This window comes from Manis pentadactyla, chromosome X (genome assembly GCF_030020395.1).
Source record: "Manis pentadactyla isolate mManPen7 chromosome X, mManPen7.hap1, whole genome shotgun sequence".
NCBI lineage: Eukaryota > Metazoa > Chordata > Mammalia > Pholidota > Manidae > Manis > Manis pentadactyla.
The window spans coordinates 27308110-27323005 of record NC_080038.1 but is presented as its reverse complement, the minus strand read 5'-3'; the positions used below and the strand labels follow the sequence as shown (position 1 = coordinate 27323005).

The 14896-nt window shown below is 36.1% G+C and overlaps 1 protein-coding gene across 1 annotated transcript in view; it reads left to right on the top strand.

The window, feature by feature from the left end:
- Window positions 1–10828: 10828 nt before the first annotated feature.
- Window positions 10829–14896, top strand: part of DMD (dystrophin) — a 2193636-nt gene continuing 2189568 nt past the window's right edge. Inside the window, exon 1 of the mRNA XM_036917975.2 lies at window positions 10829–11099. Within this exon, the coding sequence (XP_036773870.2) occupies window positions 11069–11099 (31 nt within the window). The 5' untranslated portion in view covers window positions 10829–11068. The remainder of the gene's footprint in view (window positions 11100–14896) is intronic.

Genomic DNA, 14896 nt, shown 5'->3' with positions numbered 1-14896 from the left:
AATTCTCCACTTGATTTAGCTAAAGAGATTTTTTTTTAAAACACCTAAAAAATATATGCCTTCATAGAATGTGTAACATTTCAACCATTATGGATCACGGTGGTGAAAGGAAGCAGAATTGGCCCAGAAATGATTTTCCCAAAGTCAATAAATTTGTGAACTTTATATAAATACCTTAGGTTTCAAGCCTGTTTCTTCTCAGCTTATTTATCCTGTAAAGCTCTGTGAATCATAGTGTTTAAAATTATGTTAAATGACTGGGTAAGTGGGAACAACGACTCATACCCCTCCCAATGTATATAAAATACTTCCATTAGGGTTTTCAATTTCTTAAGAATTTACTTCTTACTCACTTTTAAGTTTACCATAATCAGTTCCTTCAAATTAATATTACACTAATTTTACAGTACAGGGATTACAGGGTAATATTAGAATATAAGCATGGATCACTCTTCATTTTACATGTCTCTTAAAACTGTAGGCTAAAGAAAGTAATTAGAAAACATGCTGATGTTAAGCCTCGCTGTAATAAAATACGCTTTGCATTTCTTGAAAAAGTGAAGTTCTGTATTAATTCATGTGTAAACAATTATAACTTTAAAGTGAAATTTTTAAATTTCTCTGTAGCATGTACTGCTGTTTGAGAGCATTTTTTTTGTTATCATTGATCTATAATTACATGGAGAACATTATGTTTACTAGGGTCCCCCTTTCACCAAGTCCCCCCCACAAACCCCATTATAGTCACTGTCCATCAGCATACTAAGATGCTGTAGAATCACTACTTGTCTTCTCTGTGTTGCACAGCCCTCCCCATGCCCCGCCCCCACATTATACATGCTAATGGTAATACCCCCTTTCTTCTTCCCTGCCCTTATCCTTCCCTTCCCTCCCATTCTCCCCAGTCCCTTTCCCGTTGGTAACTGTTAGTCCATTCTTGGGTTCTGTGATTCTGGTGCTGTTTTGTTCCTTGAGTTTTTCTTTGTTCTTATACTCCACATATGAGTGAAATCATTTGGTATTTGTCTTTCTCCACTTGGCTTATTTCACTGAGCGTAATACCCTCTAGCTCCATCCATGTTGTTGCAAATGGTAGGATTTGTTTTCTTCTTATGGCTGAATAATATTCCATCGTGTATATGTACCACCTCTTCTTTATCCATTCATCTACTGATGGACACTCAGGTTGCTTCCATTTCTTGACTATTGTAAATAGTGCAGTGATAAACACAGGGGTGCATCTGTCTTTTTCAAGCTCGGCTGCTGCATTCTTAGGGTACATTTCTAGAAGTGGAATTCCTGGGTCAAATGGTATGTCTATTTTGAGCATTTTGAGGAACATGGTTGAACTAATTTACATTCCCACCAGCAGTGTAGGAGAGTTCCACTTTCTCCATATCCTCACCAACATTTGTTGTTGTTTGTCTTTTGGATGGTGGCCATCCTAACGGGTGTGAGGTGATATCTCATTGTGGTTTTAATTTGCATTTATTTGATAACTAGCGATGTGGAGTATCTTTTCATGTGTCTGTTGGCCATCTGAATTTCTTTGGAGAACTGTCTGCTCATCTCCTCTGCCCATTTTTTAATTGGATTATTTGTTTTCTGTTTGTTGAGGTGTGTGAGCTCTTTATATATTTTGGATGTCAAGCCTTTATCGGATCTGTCATTTATGAATATATTTTCCCATACTGTAGGGTACCTTTTTGTTCTATTGATGGTGTCTTTTGCTGTAAAGAAGCTTTTCAGCTTGATGTAGTCCCACTTGTTCATTTTTGCTTTTGTTTTCCTTACCTGGGGAGATATGTTCATGAAGATGTCACTCATGTTTATGTCCAAGAGATTTTTGCCTATGATTTTTTCTAAGAGTTTTATGGTTTCATGACTTACATTCAGGTCTTTGATCCATTTCGAATTTACTTTTGTGTATGGGGTTAGACAGTGATCCAGTTTCATTCTCTTACATGTAGCTGTCCAGTTTTGCCATCACCATCTGTTGGAGATACTGTCATTTCCCCATTGTGTGTCCATGGATCCTTTATCATATATTAATTGACCATATATGTTTGGGTTAATGTCTGGAGTCTCTATTCTATTCCACTGGTCTGTGGCTCTGTTCTTGTGCCAGTACCAAATTGTCTTGATTACTATGGCTTTGTAGTAGAGCTTGAAGTTGGGGAGTGAGATCCCCACCACTTTATTCTTCTTTCTCAGGATTGCTTTGGCTATTCGGGGTCTTTAGTGTTTCCATATGAATTTTTGAACTATTTGTTCCAGTTCATTGAAGAATGTTGTTGGTAAATAGATACGGATTGCATCAAATCTGTATATTGCTTTGGGCAGGATGGCCATTTTGATTATATTAATTCTTCCTAGCCAAGGGCATGGGATGAGTTTCCATTTGTTAGTGTCCTCTTTAATTTCTCTTAAGAGTGTCTTACAGTTTTCAGGGTATAGGTCTTTCACTTTTTTGGTTAGGTTTATTCCTAGGTATTTTATTCTTTTTGATGCAATTGTGAATAGAATTGTTTTCTTGCTTTCTCTTTCTATTGGTTCATTGTTAGTGTATAGGAAAGCCACAGATTTCTGTGTGTTAATTTTGTATCTTGCAACTTTGCTGTATTCCATATTAGTTCTAGTAGTTTTGGAGTGGAGTCTTTAGGGTTTTTTATGTACAATATCATGTCATCTGCAAATAGTGACAGTTTCACTTCTTCTTTACCAGTCTGGATTCCTTGTATTTCTTTGTTTTGTCTGATTGCCGTGGCTAGGACCTCCAGTACTATGTTAAATAACAGTGGGGAGAGTGGGCATCCCTGTCTAGTTCCCGATCTCAGAGGAAAAGCTGTCATCTTCTCGCTGTTCAGTATGATGTTAGCTCTGGGTTTATCATATATGGCCTTTATTATGTTGAGGTACTTGCCCTCTATACCCATTTTGCTGAGAATTTTTATCATGAATGGATGTTGAATTTTGTCGAATGCTTTTTCAGCAACTATGGAGATAATCATGTGGTTTTTGTCCTTTTTTTGTTGATGTGGTGGATGATGTTGATGGATTTTCGAATGTTGTACCATCCTTGCATCCCTGGGATGAATCACACTTGGTCATGGTGTATGATCCTTTTGATATATTTTTGAATTCGGTTTGCAAATATTCTGTTGAGTATTTTTGCATCTACGTTCATCAGGGATATTGGTCTGTAATTTTCTTTTTTGGTGGGGTCTTTGCCTGGTTTAGGTATTAGGGTGATGTTGGCTTCATAGAATGAGTTTGGGAGTATTCCCTCCTCTTCTATTTTTTGGAAAACTTTAAGGAGAATGGGTATTATGTCTTCTCTGTATGTTTGATAAAATTCCGAGGTAAATCCATCTGGCCCAGGGGTTTTGTTCTTGGGCAGTTTTTTGATTACTGCTTCAATTTCTTTGCTCGTAATTGGGCTGTTTAAATTTTGTGTTTCTTCCTTGGTCAGTCTTGGAAGGTTGTATTTTTCTAAGAAGTTGTCCATTTCTTCTAGGTTTTCCAGCTTGTTAGCATATAGGTTTTCATAGCAGTCCCTAATAATTTTTTGTATTTCTGTGGAGTCTGTCATGATTTTTCCTTTCTCATTTTTGATTCTGTTGATGTGTGTTGATTCTCTTTTTCTCTTAATAAGTCTGGCTAGAGGCTTGTCTATTTTATTTTCTCAAAGAACCAGCTCTTGGTTTCATTGATTTTTTCTATTGTTTTATTCTTCTCAATTTTGTTTATTTCTTCTCTGATCTTTATTATGTCCCTCCTTCTGCTGACTTTGGGCCTCATTTGTTCTTCTTTTTCCAATTTCAATAATTGTGACATTAGACTATTCATTTGGGATTGTTCTTCCTTCTTTAAGTATGCCTGGATTGCTATAAACTTTCCTCTTAAGACTGCTTTTGCTGCGTCCCACAGAAGTTGGGGCTTTGTGTTGTTGTTGTCATTTGTTTCCATATATTCTTTGATCTCTATTTTAATTTGTTCGTTGAGCCATTGATTATTTAGGAGCATGTTGTTAAGCCTCCATGTGTTTGTGTGCCTTTTTGTTTTCTTTGTACAATTTATTTCTAGTTTAATACATTTATGGTCTGAAAAGTTGGTTGGTAGAATTTCAATGTTTTGAAATTTACTAAGGCTCTTTTTGTGGCCTAGTATGTGGTCTATTCTGGAGAATGTTCCATGTGCACTTGAGAAGAATGTGTATCCTGTTGCTTTTGGATGTAGAGTTCTATAGATGTCTATGAAGTCCATCTGTTCTAGTGTGTTGTTCAGTGCCTCCGTGTCCTTACTTATTTTCTGTCCAGTGGATCTATCCTTTGGAGTGAGTGGAGTGTTGAAGTCTCCCAAAATGAATACATTGCATTCTATTTCATCCTTTAATTCTGTTAGTATTTGTTTCACATATGCTGGTGCTCCTGTGTTGGGTGCATATATATTTATAATGGTTATATCCTCTTGTTGGACTGAGCCCTTTATCATTATGTAATGTCCTTCTTTATCTCTTGTTACATTCTTTGTTTTGAAGTCTATTTTGTCTGATACTAGTACTGCAACACCTGCTTTTTTCCCCCTATTGTTTGCATGAAATATCTTTTTCCATCCCTTGACTTTTAGTCTGTGCATGTCTTTGGGTTTGAGGTGAGTCTCTTGTAAGCAGCATATAGATGGATCTTGCATTTTTATCCATTATATTACTCTGTGTCTTTTGATTGGTGCATTCAGTCCATTTACATTTAGGGTGATTATTGGAAGATATGTACTTATTGCCATGGCAGGCTTTAGATTCGTGGTTACCAAATTTCAAAGGTAGCTTCTTTAGTATCTTACTAACTTAACTCGCTTATTGAGCTGTTATAAACACTGTCTGGTGATTCTTTATTTCTCTCCCTTCTTATTCCTCCTCCTCCATTCTTTTTATGTTGGGTGTTTTATTCTGTGCTCTTGTGTTTTTCATTTAGCTGCTTTTGTGGCTGGTTGATTTTATTTTTTGCCTTTAGTTAGTGTTTGGTTGGTCTGATTTTTTTGCTATGATTATATTTTCTCTGGTGACATCTATTTAGTCTTAGGAGTGCTCCCATCTAGAGCAGTCCCTCTAAAATACCCTGTAGAGGTGGTTTGTGGGAAGCAATTCCCTCAACTTTTGCTTCTCTGGGAATTGTTTAATCCCTCCTTCGTATTTAAATGATAATCATGCTGGATATAGTATTCTTGTTTCAAGGCCCTTTTGTTTCATTGCATTAAATATATCATGACATTCTCTTCTGGCCTGTAAGGTTTCTGTTGAGAAGTCTGATGATACCCTGATGGGTTTCCCTTTGTCGGTGACCTTTTTCCTCTCTCTAGCTGCCTTTAAAACTCTGTCCTTGTTCTTGATCTTTGCCATTTTAAGTATTATGTGTCTTGGTGTTGTCCTCTGTGGGTCCCTTCTGTTGGGAGTTCTGTGTACTTCTGTGGTCTGATCGATTATTTCCTCCCGCAGTTTGGGGAAGTTTTCAGCCATTATTTCTTCAAAGACACTTTCTATCCCTTTTTCTCTCTCTTCTCCTTCTGGTACCCCTATAATGTGGATATTGTTCCTTTTGGATTGGTCACACAGTTCTCTTAATATTGTTTCATTCCTTGAGATCCTTTTATCTCACTCTGCATCAGCTTCTTTGTGTTCCTGTTCTCTGGTTTCTGTTCCATCAATGGCCTCTTGCATCTTATTCATTCTGCTTATAAATCCTTCCAGAGATTGTTTCATTTCTGTAACCTCCCTCTGGACATCATCCCTAACTCTTGTATATTTCTCTGCAGCACTGTCAGCATGATTATGACCTTTATTTTGAATTTTTTTTCAGGAAGATTGGTTAGGTCTATCTCCTTCTCAGGTGTTGACTATGGGATTTTGGTCTATATCAAATTCTTTTGCCTTTTCATGGCGATAGAGGTAGTTGTGCATGGCTTGCGCTGTGTGTCGGCTGGGAGAACGTCCCTTCTTACTGGTTTGTGGTCTTCCTGTCCTGGGAGAACAGTGACCTCTAGCGGCTTGTGCTGTGCAGCTGCGTGCAGCCGGGGCCTCTGATTCTTGCCTGGTCACTGTGGAGTTAAGCTCTGTGGTTGCTATGGGCATGGCCTGCCTCAGTCTGCTGCTCCAATTTGGCATAGCCATGTCAGAGGGGAGACAGGCGGGAGGCTGTTTATCGCCATGAGGGGCCTCTGAGCAGTGCTGCTGCCCAGGGGGTTAGGGCACCCAGAGTTCCCTGGGATTCCTAGCTGCTGGGCTAAGTGTCCCGGGATGCTTCCGTCCATCTGTGGGATCCCTGTCCCTTTAAGACTTTCAAAAAGCACTCACTTTTCTTTGTCCCAGGGGCTTTGACTACGGGGACCCACTCACAGGTCTTACTGTCCTGTTCCCCTAGTAACCTGCACACCACGCACTGTGTGTCTGTGCTCTGTTGTGGATGGCTAGGGCTGGGTGTTTAGCACTCCTGGACTACCTCTCCCTCCCTGCTCCAACTCCTCTCCTCCTGCTGGGTGCTGGGGTGAGGGGCGCTCAGGTCCCGCTTTGCTGCAGCTTTTATCTTACCCCCTTTGTGAGGCGCTGGGTTCTCACAGGTGTGGTTGTAGTCTGGCTGTTGTCCTGTGTCTTCTGGTCTCTCTTTTAGGAATAGTTATATTTGTTGTATTTTCAAAAATATATATGGTTTTGTGAGGATATTTCCGCTGCTCTACTCAGGCCTCCATCTTGGCTCCACCTCAACTTTAAAGTGATTTTAACAATGTACACATATGGTGCATGTTTAGTTAATGGACATTTTTTAAATGTGCTTCTTTTCAAAACTATCATTTGGGAACTTCTGCTCTTCTCCCTTTCTTTGTGCAATCATATGCATAACAGGTAGTAATGCCATTGTAGGTATATTAGAAATGTGAAAAAAGAATCTAATCATAATATAAAGCACTGTTAGAAAATATAGTATGATGAAAAAAATTAAAGATGACCTAAATAGTGGAAATATCTACTGTGGTAAATGGATTAGAAGACCCAATATGGTGAAAATGTCAATTGTCTCCAAATTGACCTATTTAATATAACTCCTACCAAAAGATATTTTGTAGTCTGATCTGTAGACCTCTTTGTAAATCAGCTTACTCTAAAATTTATATTGTAAGACACAGGACCAAGAATTTCTAAAACAATTTTGAAAAAGAAGAAACTGGGAGGAAGAACTCCACCTAATGCTGAGGCATATTATATATGCACAGTAATTAAGGTGGTGTATAATTGGCAGAGGGATAGACACATAAATCAGGACAGAACCACAATCCCAGAAATAGCTGCACACAAATATGCCCAACTGATTTTTGACAAAGGTACAAGAGCTGTTCAGTGGAAGGAATAACTTTCTTTTCAACCAAAGATGTTGGAACAGTTGGAAATCGGTAAGAAAAAAAATCATCTACCTAAACTCCATACCTTATACAAATATGAACTCAAAATTGATCACAGACTTAAATGTAAATATAAAATAATAAAAAAAATTTAGAAACAGAAAGTCTTCATGAATTAAGGCTTGGAGAAAAATTCTTAGACATGACACTAAAAGCACCATCAATATAAGGACAAAATGTGATAAGTTGGACTTTAAAAAATTAAAAGCTTTTGCTTTGGAATTGCCCTATTAAGAGGATGAAAAGACATGCTACAGACTGGGCGCAAATGTTTGTACACCTATCTAACAAAGGACTCACATCTAGAATATATAAAGAACATTTCAAATTCAGCCATTAAATATGTAAAGTGAGCAAAAGATGAACAGACATTTCATTGAAGGGTTTATTCAGATGGCAAGTAAGCTTGAGAGAAGATATTCAATGTCATTGACTGTTTGGGCAACTCAAATTTAGATTGCCATGATGTGTTCCTACACACTTATAGTAAAAATAAAAAATACACAAAATTGACAACACCAAACCCCAAAGAGGATGCATGGAAAATGGATCACTCACATTGCTGGCATATATATAAAATCGCACAGACCCTCTGTTGTACCATGGCAGTTTCTTTAAAAGAAAACATACATTTACCATATGACCCAGCAACTTTACTCCTAGGCATTAATCCCAGAGAAGTGAAAAAAATGTATGTGATTGTTTCACAACTTTATTTGTAGCAACCCCAAACTGGAAATCACCAAAATGCCCTACAAGAAATGAATGATTAAACAAATTAGTACATGATAACATGGAATACTACTCAGCAGTAAAAGTAAACAAGCTGTTCATGCAGATAGCTTGAGTGGATTTCTAAAACATTATTGCAAACTGAAAAAACTAATCTCAAAAGTTCCCATACTGAATGATTCCATTTATCTCACAGTCTTGAAATGACAAAATTACAATGATGGAGATCAGATTAGTGGGGGAGGGTGTTTGGTGTGACTTCAAGGGGGTAGCACAAGGAAGATCTTTGTGGGGATGGATCCACTCTGCATTGTGATTGAGGTTATTACAGAAATCTACATGTATGATAAAATGACAGATACATATAGATACACACACACACACACAGATTGTATCATTGTCAATTTCCTGGTTTCCATATTGCATTATGCTTTTGTTAAGTGTAACCATTGGGGGACACTAGATGAAGAGTATATGGGACCCCTCTCTACTATCTTTGCAACTTTTTGCAAGTCTATAATTACTTAAAAATTAAAATAAATTTTTAAAAACTTCACTCTACCAATTATTAACATCAGGAACTTCAACAAATTCCTTAGCCAGTCATCTTTATAATAGGGCTCCTAAGACCTCCCCAGTGTAGTTATTGTGAGTACTAAATGAGAGAGGTAAGTGACTAAGGACCTCAGAAAAATAGTGACCAAGTCTGAACTAGAATTCACTGTACTTGGGCTAAATTTTATATAGTGTGCCTTTCACTTTTTTCAGTTATTTTAAGCGTCTCTTCTTAGCTAGATCATAAAACCTTGAGGGAAGTATATGTATTCCACATTAATGCAGAATTTATTATAGGTGCCTGATAAATTCTGATTACTGACTAAGACTGAAGGACTAGATGTACCCAGGGTATTCAGATCTGATGGTGTTTGGTACTTCAGATGTCAACCAAGACAAGTTTTTGGTGTATTTGGAGCCACATATGTTTTTGAAAGCATACACTTAGGGTTTTTCAAAATTGGGCATGTGTTAGAGTTACCTGTAAAACATGGAGTACTGGGTCCGACTCCCAGAGTTTCTTATTTTACAGGTCTCATGTGCACTTTTCTTTCTAAAATGTTCTGATGTGATGCTGATGCTTTGTGGACCACACTTTACAAATAATGGATAAACTATACATATGCCTTGACCTAAATGTGGGTTTATATCTGTAGGAAACTCACAATACAAAGTGTACAGGAACTTATACATTATTGTACCCTATCTCACAGGACACTGATGCTAACATGCAGGCTTGGTTCCATATCAGTCTTTAGACATTATTTTGTTTTGTGAAATTGTTTATATGCATATTCAGACAACCACACTAAGGAGAGGAAATGAGATGACCTAGGGAGAAGAACATTTCAAATCTATATTGTTATCTCAAATTAAAATTAAGCCTTATGTTTTGTTTCCTGTAGATTTTGTTGGGAAAATGGTGATATTATGGTGATGAATTTCTAAGATACAAAATTTATGATTAACTATTAATGTAAATGTCATAGTGCACCTCCGTGTCAGTTCTTTTCTATTTTTATCTCTAATTTATTTTGTGCCAAGCAATTGAACATTTGACATAGAAAAATGAGTCTGTCACTTTAAAGAATGGCACTATAAAAACATTCAAATAATTTTAGCAGAGATTTCTATAATTGCAAAAGAAATACTAATTTTAAAAAGGGTTACCAATGTTACCTATAAATATTGGCTTTTACCTGGAGCATTAAGAATGAAAATAAGAGAAGTCTTCTATTGGCAAAGAATGGTTTACAAATATGCCGAATGACGTGTTACAACTGTGTTCATTTAGTACAGAAAAAACTTCTTTTGAGAACCATTAAATAATTCATCACTAACTCACTAAGGGAATGGTGTTTTAATAATTGTCACAAAAGAAAGTGAAGAGTACTTTGTTAGCAAAAAAGTTTCATTATATGCTCCAACAGAAATTTAGCATTTTAGGAATATTTTTTCATTGCATTATAAGAGTGTTCTTCATTTTAGCAGCATCCTTGTCCCATGAGACCTCTCCACATTCTGCCTTCAGAGCTCAGCTGTTACGTTTTGGCTGTCTCTTCTCTTCTTTAGACTGTTTGGCATCATCAATACATGACTTTTGATTGGATCCCCAGGGTCGATATTAAATTTGGTAGACAGTGGATGCATAACAAATGTGTAGATTATTCCAGGCATTTTTTTTGTTGTTGTTCAGTACAGTGAAATCTCATGTAGTATTGTTGAGAGAGCAAAAAAAGGAAAGACATTTAAAAGTCTGTTCTGGATCAGTGTTTTATGATCTGTTATTTTAGAAACATGCATAGAAGTCACAGAAAGTATTGTTGTAGTTTATAGTGGAGAGTTTTTATGTTTAGAAAGCTTTAAGAACAGGGACTCTGTCCACTGTACTCTTCTGGTTGGGATATTAATCAGGACACAGTTGAATATTATTTGAATTCACAGAGTTTGCCATGCTGGAAGCACGACCTTATATGTCGTGGCCATGAGCAGTCCTATTATGGGAAACCAACTTGAGAGAAAAGGCGGGTCACTCGGTTCTGCGCAGGTCCTGGAATTTGAAATATCTAAGGGCCTCTACAGAATCCTGGCATCAGTTACTATGTTGACTCACTCAGTGTTGGGATCACTCACTTTCCCCTTACAGGACTCAGATCTTGGAGGCAATTAGTTTCAGAGAAAAACGAATAGGAAAAAACTGAAGTGTTATTTTTTAAAGGCTGCTGAAGTTGTTTGGTTTCTCATCATTCCTAAACCTATCGGAGCAATAAAACTGGGTGAAAATTCACCAGGATTTTTATCGCTGCCTTGATATATACATTTTTTTTTCCAAATGCTGTGGTGGGAAGAAGTAGAAGACTGTTGTAAGTACAAAGAAACTAAAAATAGACATTTTTTTTTGCCATGACGTAACTTTTAGTTTGTGACACTCACTGATTAGGCAGATTGATTTTAAATTATTATGGTAGTTTGTGAATAAGTAAAAATGTTATCTTATATGTACTGTACACATATGTGCAGGTGTACAGTTTCTCACTGGGAAAACTTTTCAGGAGAAATGAGGTAGAGTTTAACTTTTCTCTTTGCAAATATAGCCAAACATATCTTCCTTATTTAAGAAACCACTAAAGTACTGGAATATACATAACTGGCCTAGAGTATTTGTAACAAACCATTTGAATTGCTGTGAAATAGTCTGTGCATCTGTGCTATCTTGATGATTGATACTTTGGTATTCGGTAATGGTTACATGGGGGGTAGTGACCTGGCACATTCTCAGTGAACTTATAGCTGTACTGGAATGACATGTGGAGGTCTCAAGGTTAGAACAATTTTATTGGGCTCACATATCATGGGGAAAAATGAAGAATGAAATGAATTGTGATGGGTAAGTAGAAGTTGAGAAAAGTATTGGTAAATATTTAATTTCAAAGTTGCCTTCTCATATTGCATTTAGTATTTGAATGTTCTTTTCTGTAACAGATCATGAAAAATTTTCCAAATAATGATATGATCTGCACTGGCAAGTGACCAGACACTTTGTTGAAAAACAACATGAAAACATGAGGGACTTGTAATTATATTTCTCAGTCAAGTCACCGTGTTGGTTCATGCCTTTGATGACCTAGCTTTTTAGTAAAGCTTTCTAGTTTGGCTTTTATGTAAAGTACTATTTTGTTTATTTTAAGAAAGTCATGATGACTAATGAAAAATGTAAAAATTGACTGTGGCACAGCAGTAAAAATGATATATAAAAATAATACATGAGAAGTACAATGTGTCCCAAAGAGATGGATGAAAGGGGCTCTCTGTTCTTTTTACCCTACCTATGACTTGAAGATTACAGTTATTCTGAAATAGATATGAGGACAAAGCCTGTAATTTAGAAGGAAGAAAGGAAATCTCTCCAAATAAGTCACTCTTCCAAACTTCTGAAAAAAGACTCACAACAGAAGTTTTGTCTCTGAGAAAAGTTTGTGAGGAAAAAAATTACATTGTCCACTTATTGATTTCACACTAGATGCTACCAGATTTATAGCAAAACATTTTTTTGATATAATTCCCCTTATTTTATAAATTTCTTTGTTGAGCATCAAAATTGCTTTCTGAGAAACTATTCCATTTACTATATTACAAAAGTACAGTAGTGTATATTTGTTCTTTGCAGTGCACATACTGATTGATTGATCAATGGATATTATCTACGAAATTAACACCATAAACCAGTGTGTAGAGCAATTTAGAAAGAAAAGCAGCTATGCAGTTCTGGGATGAAGCAAGTTGATACCTACTCTGTGCTTTGACATAGATGTTCAAAGAACTTTTTAAAGTCTTAATTAGAAGTAGAAGAAAGCTAACCTTTTTGCAATAAGCCCTGTAAGACTTACCTATAGTACATTTTAAAACTCTCAGGTAGTACTTATGCTATATGGCAATGGGATTGATAAGAGAAAATGAAGATACATTTGCAAGAGTATATTGTACACTAACTTTTACTAGTTGACAACACACCGCTATTTGAATATATTGACATTTGAATGCAGTTTTTTTAATTGCCTTCAAAAAACTTTGAAGAGTACATTTGGTCAGTTTTTAAGCAAAAGGTTGCCAATTTATAGAGAAGATCACTATATTAACATAAGTACGGTTTACTTTTAGAATTACTTCTATATTGCAGTGCAGAGAATTATCCAAATAGTTCATTGCAAGCACATTTCATTTGCATATTTTATTTTATTTAAATTATCTTGAGGTCTAATAAAATCGTCTTTTAGAATTTCATTTGCAGTCTTTTAAGAGCATCTCAACTCTGAGAAAGAGATTGCTCATCTAAATAGATAATACACTTTTTAATTTCATAAGTTTCCTGTATGTCTTACATGGCCTAACATTATAGAAAGTACAATAGAGAATGTCATGTAGAAGTTACTGTAAACTAAAAAAAAAAATTACCAAGTGTTTTGTACAAATTTACTTAAGAAAAAAGGTGTTGATACTATTCCAGGTAGACAATACTGAAATTCGTACTTTGGATGGAGCTATTAATATGGTTTCCTCTTTAGTCCTGAAGTATTCATTCGAAGTTCTTGTAGTCCAAATCATTTGCTACATGTGAAACAATTTGTCAAGTTCTTAACCATTTGTGCAGTTTAATAAAAGAGATTAAAATCTTATTTTCTTGGAAGTCAGGTGTTTTTTTAATTCTATTTTATTATCTTTCATCATGGCTTTATCACAAGAATAAAACAAAGTGATTTCCCCAAGTTTCCTTCCCCTTACACCTGCTACTGTAATGTTCTCCTAACTTATTAAAAATAATTAATCATATTTTCCACTTTTCTTTCATCCATTGCAAATATAGGAATCCTGGTATTTTGGTGTGAGCGTATATGTTTACATAAACACATATATACACAATTAAATCACAGAGTACTAAGTTACTTAAGGACACATTGAAAATTAATTAGAAATTAACCCTTCTTTAAAGACAACTTTGTGGTCTTGTTTTTTACTTTCTATTTCAAACAGATCATTTTTTAAGAAATGACAAATAAGACTAATGTGTGTTCTCTCTGTCCAACACACCATGAAGGAGCAGACCTAGGTTTCATGGGGCCTAAGGTTTTACTGTTGGAGGGAGGGGACTCTTAAGAAAAATAATGCAAATTAGGTAGGACTTTGGGAGGGGCCAGTGTAAATGAAGGGCCTCAGGCCTTAAGCTTTAAAATTTTCATGGGAAATCACCTCTGCATGAAGAGATTCCTTGTGGTTAAATATTTTCCCAGTTGCATTTAAAATAAAACTTGTTGCTAGTTCTATTTCTTTAAGGAGTATATTTCTCAAAGACAGGCTCTTATTTAATGCAGATTAGAGGGTTAAAAGAATTTATAGCAGTAGGAATTTGACATTCCTGCCTTTCATTCTGAAAAGACACATTGATTAAAGTGATGTCAAACTCAGTTAATGGAGGCGGTACAGTTATTTAAGATATACAGGGTATGTAATTTGAAGGAAAGCCAAATCACACTGAGAAAGAATAATGACGACCTTGGTTTATTTTTATATAGTGCATTCAGGTTTTGATTGGATGCAGAGGGAAGCAGTGGTTTTCTTTCTCACAAAGTCCTCCTGTAGTCCTAGGAGATTTGGGTTCTGTTATCAAGACAGTTGGTTCATATTGGAACATTCTGTTGGGAGGATCATGTGCTACACTATGGGAAATGAGAAGACTTTTTTGTATTAAAGGCAACCAAACTCCACAGCAGAATTCCATGAAAATACTTCTCTTTAGGAAGTAAGCTCCATGCAGCAGACTGGTCTCCAGAATACGAACAAGCAAGCAGATGAACCAATACCTGTGGTCTTTGCCCTTTTCCTCATTTAAGAACATTGAACTTCCTTGGAGTTTCACGCTATACAACACTGACAGACTAATATTCTTAACACGTTTTTGGAGTTCTGAAGTTTATTACAGATATGAAAGTGAAGCTGGCAGTGCTATAGTGTAGTTATTACCAATTTGGGAGAGGTTTGTCTACTTCTGTTGCACGTAGAATTGTCCTTAAAATCTTTATCTTCGTAAACTTTCAAGCTTCCGCTTGTTAATCTTAAAAGTGAAAATGTCTTTCAAAGATTCTGATATCCTTTCCTCGAGGGGAGA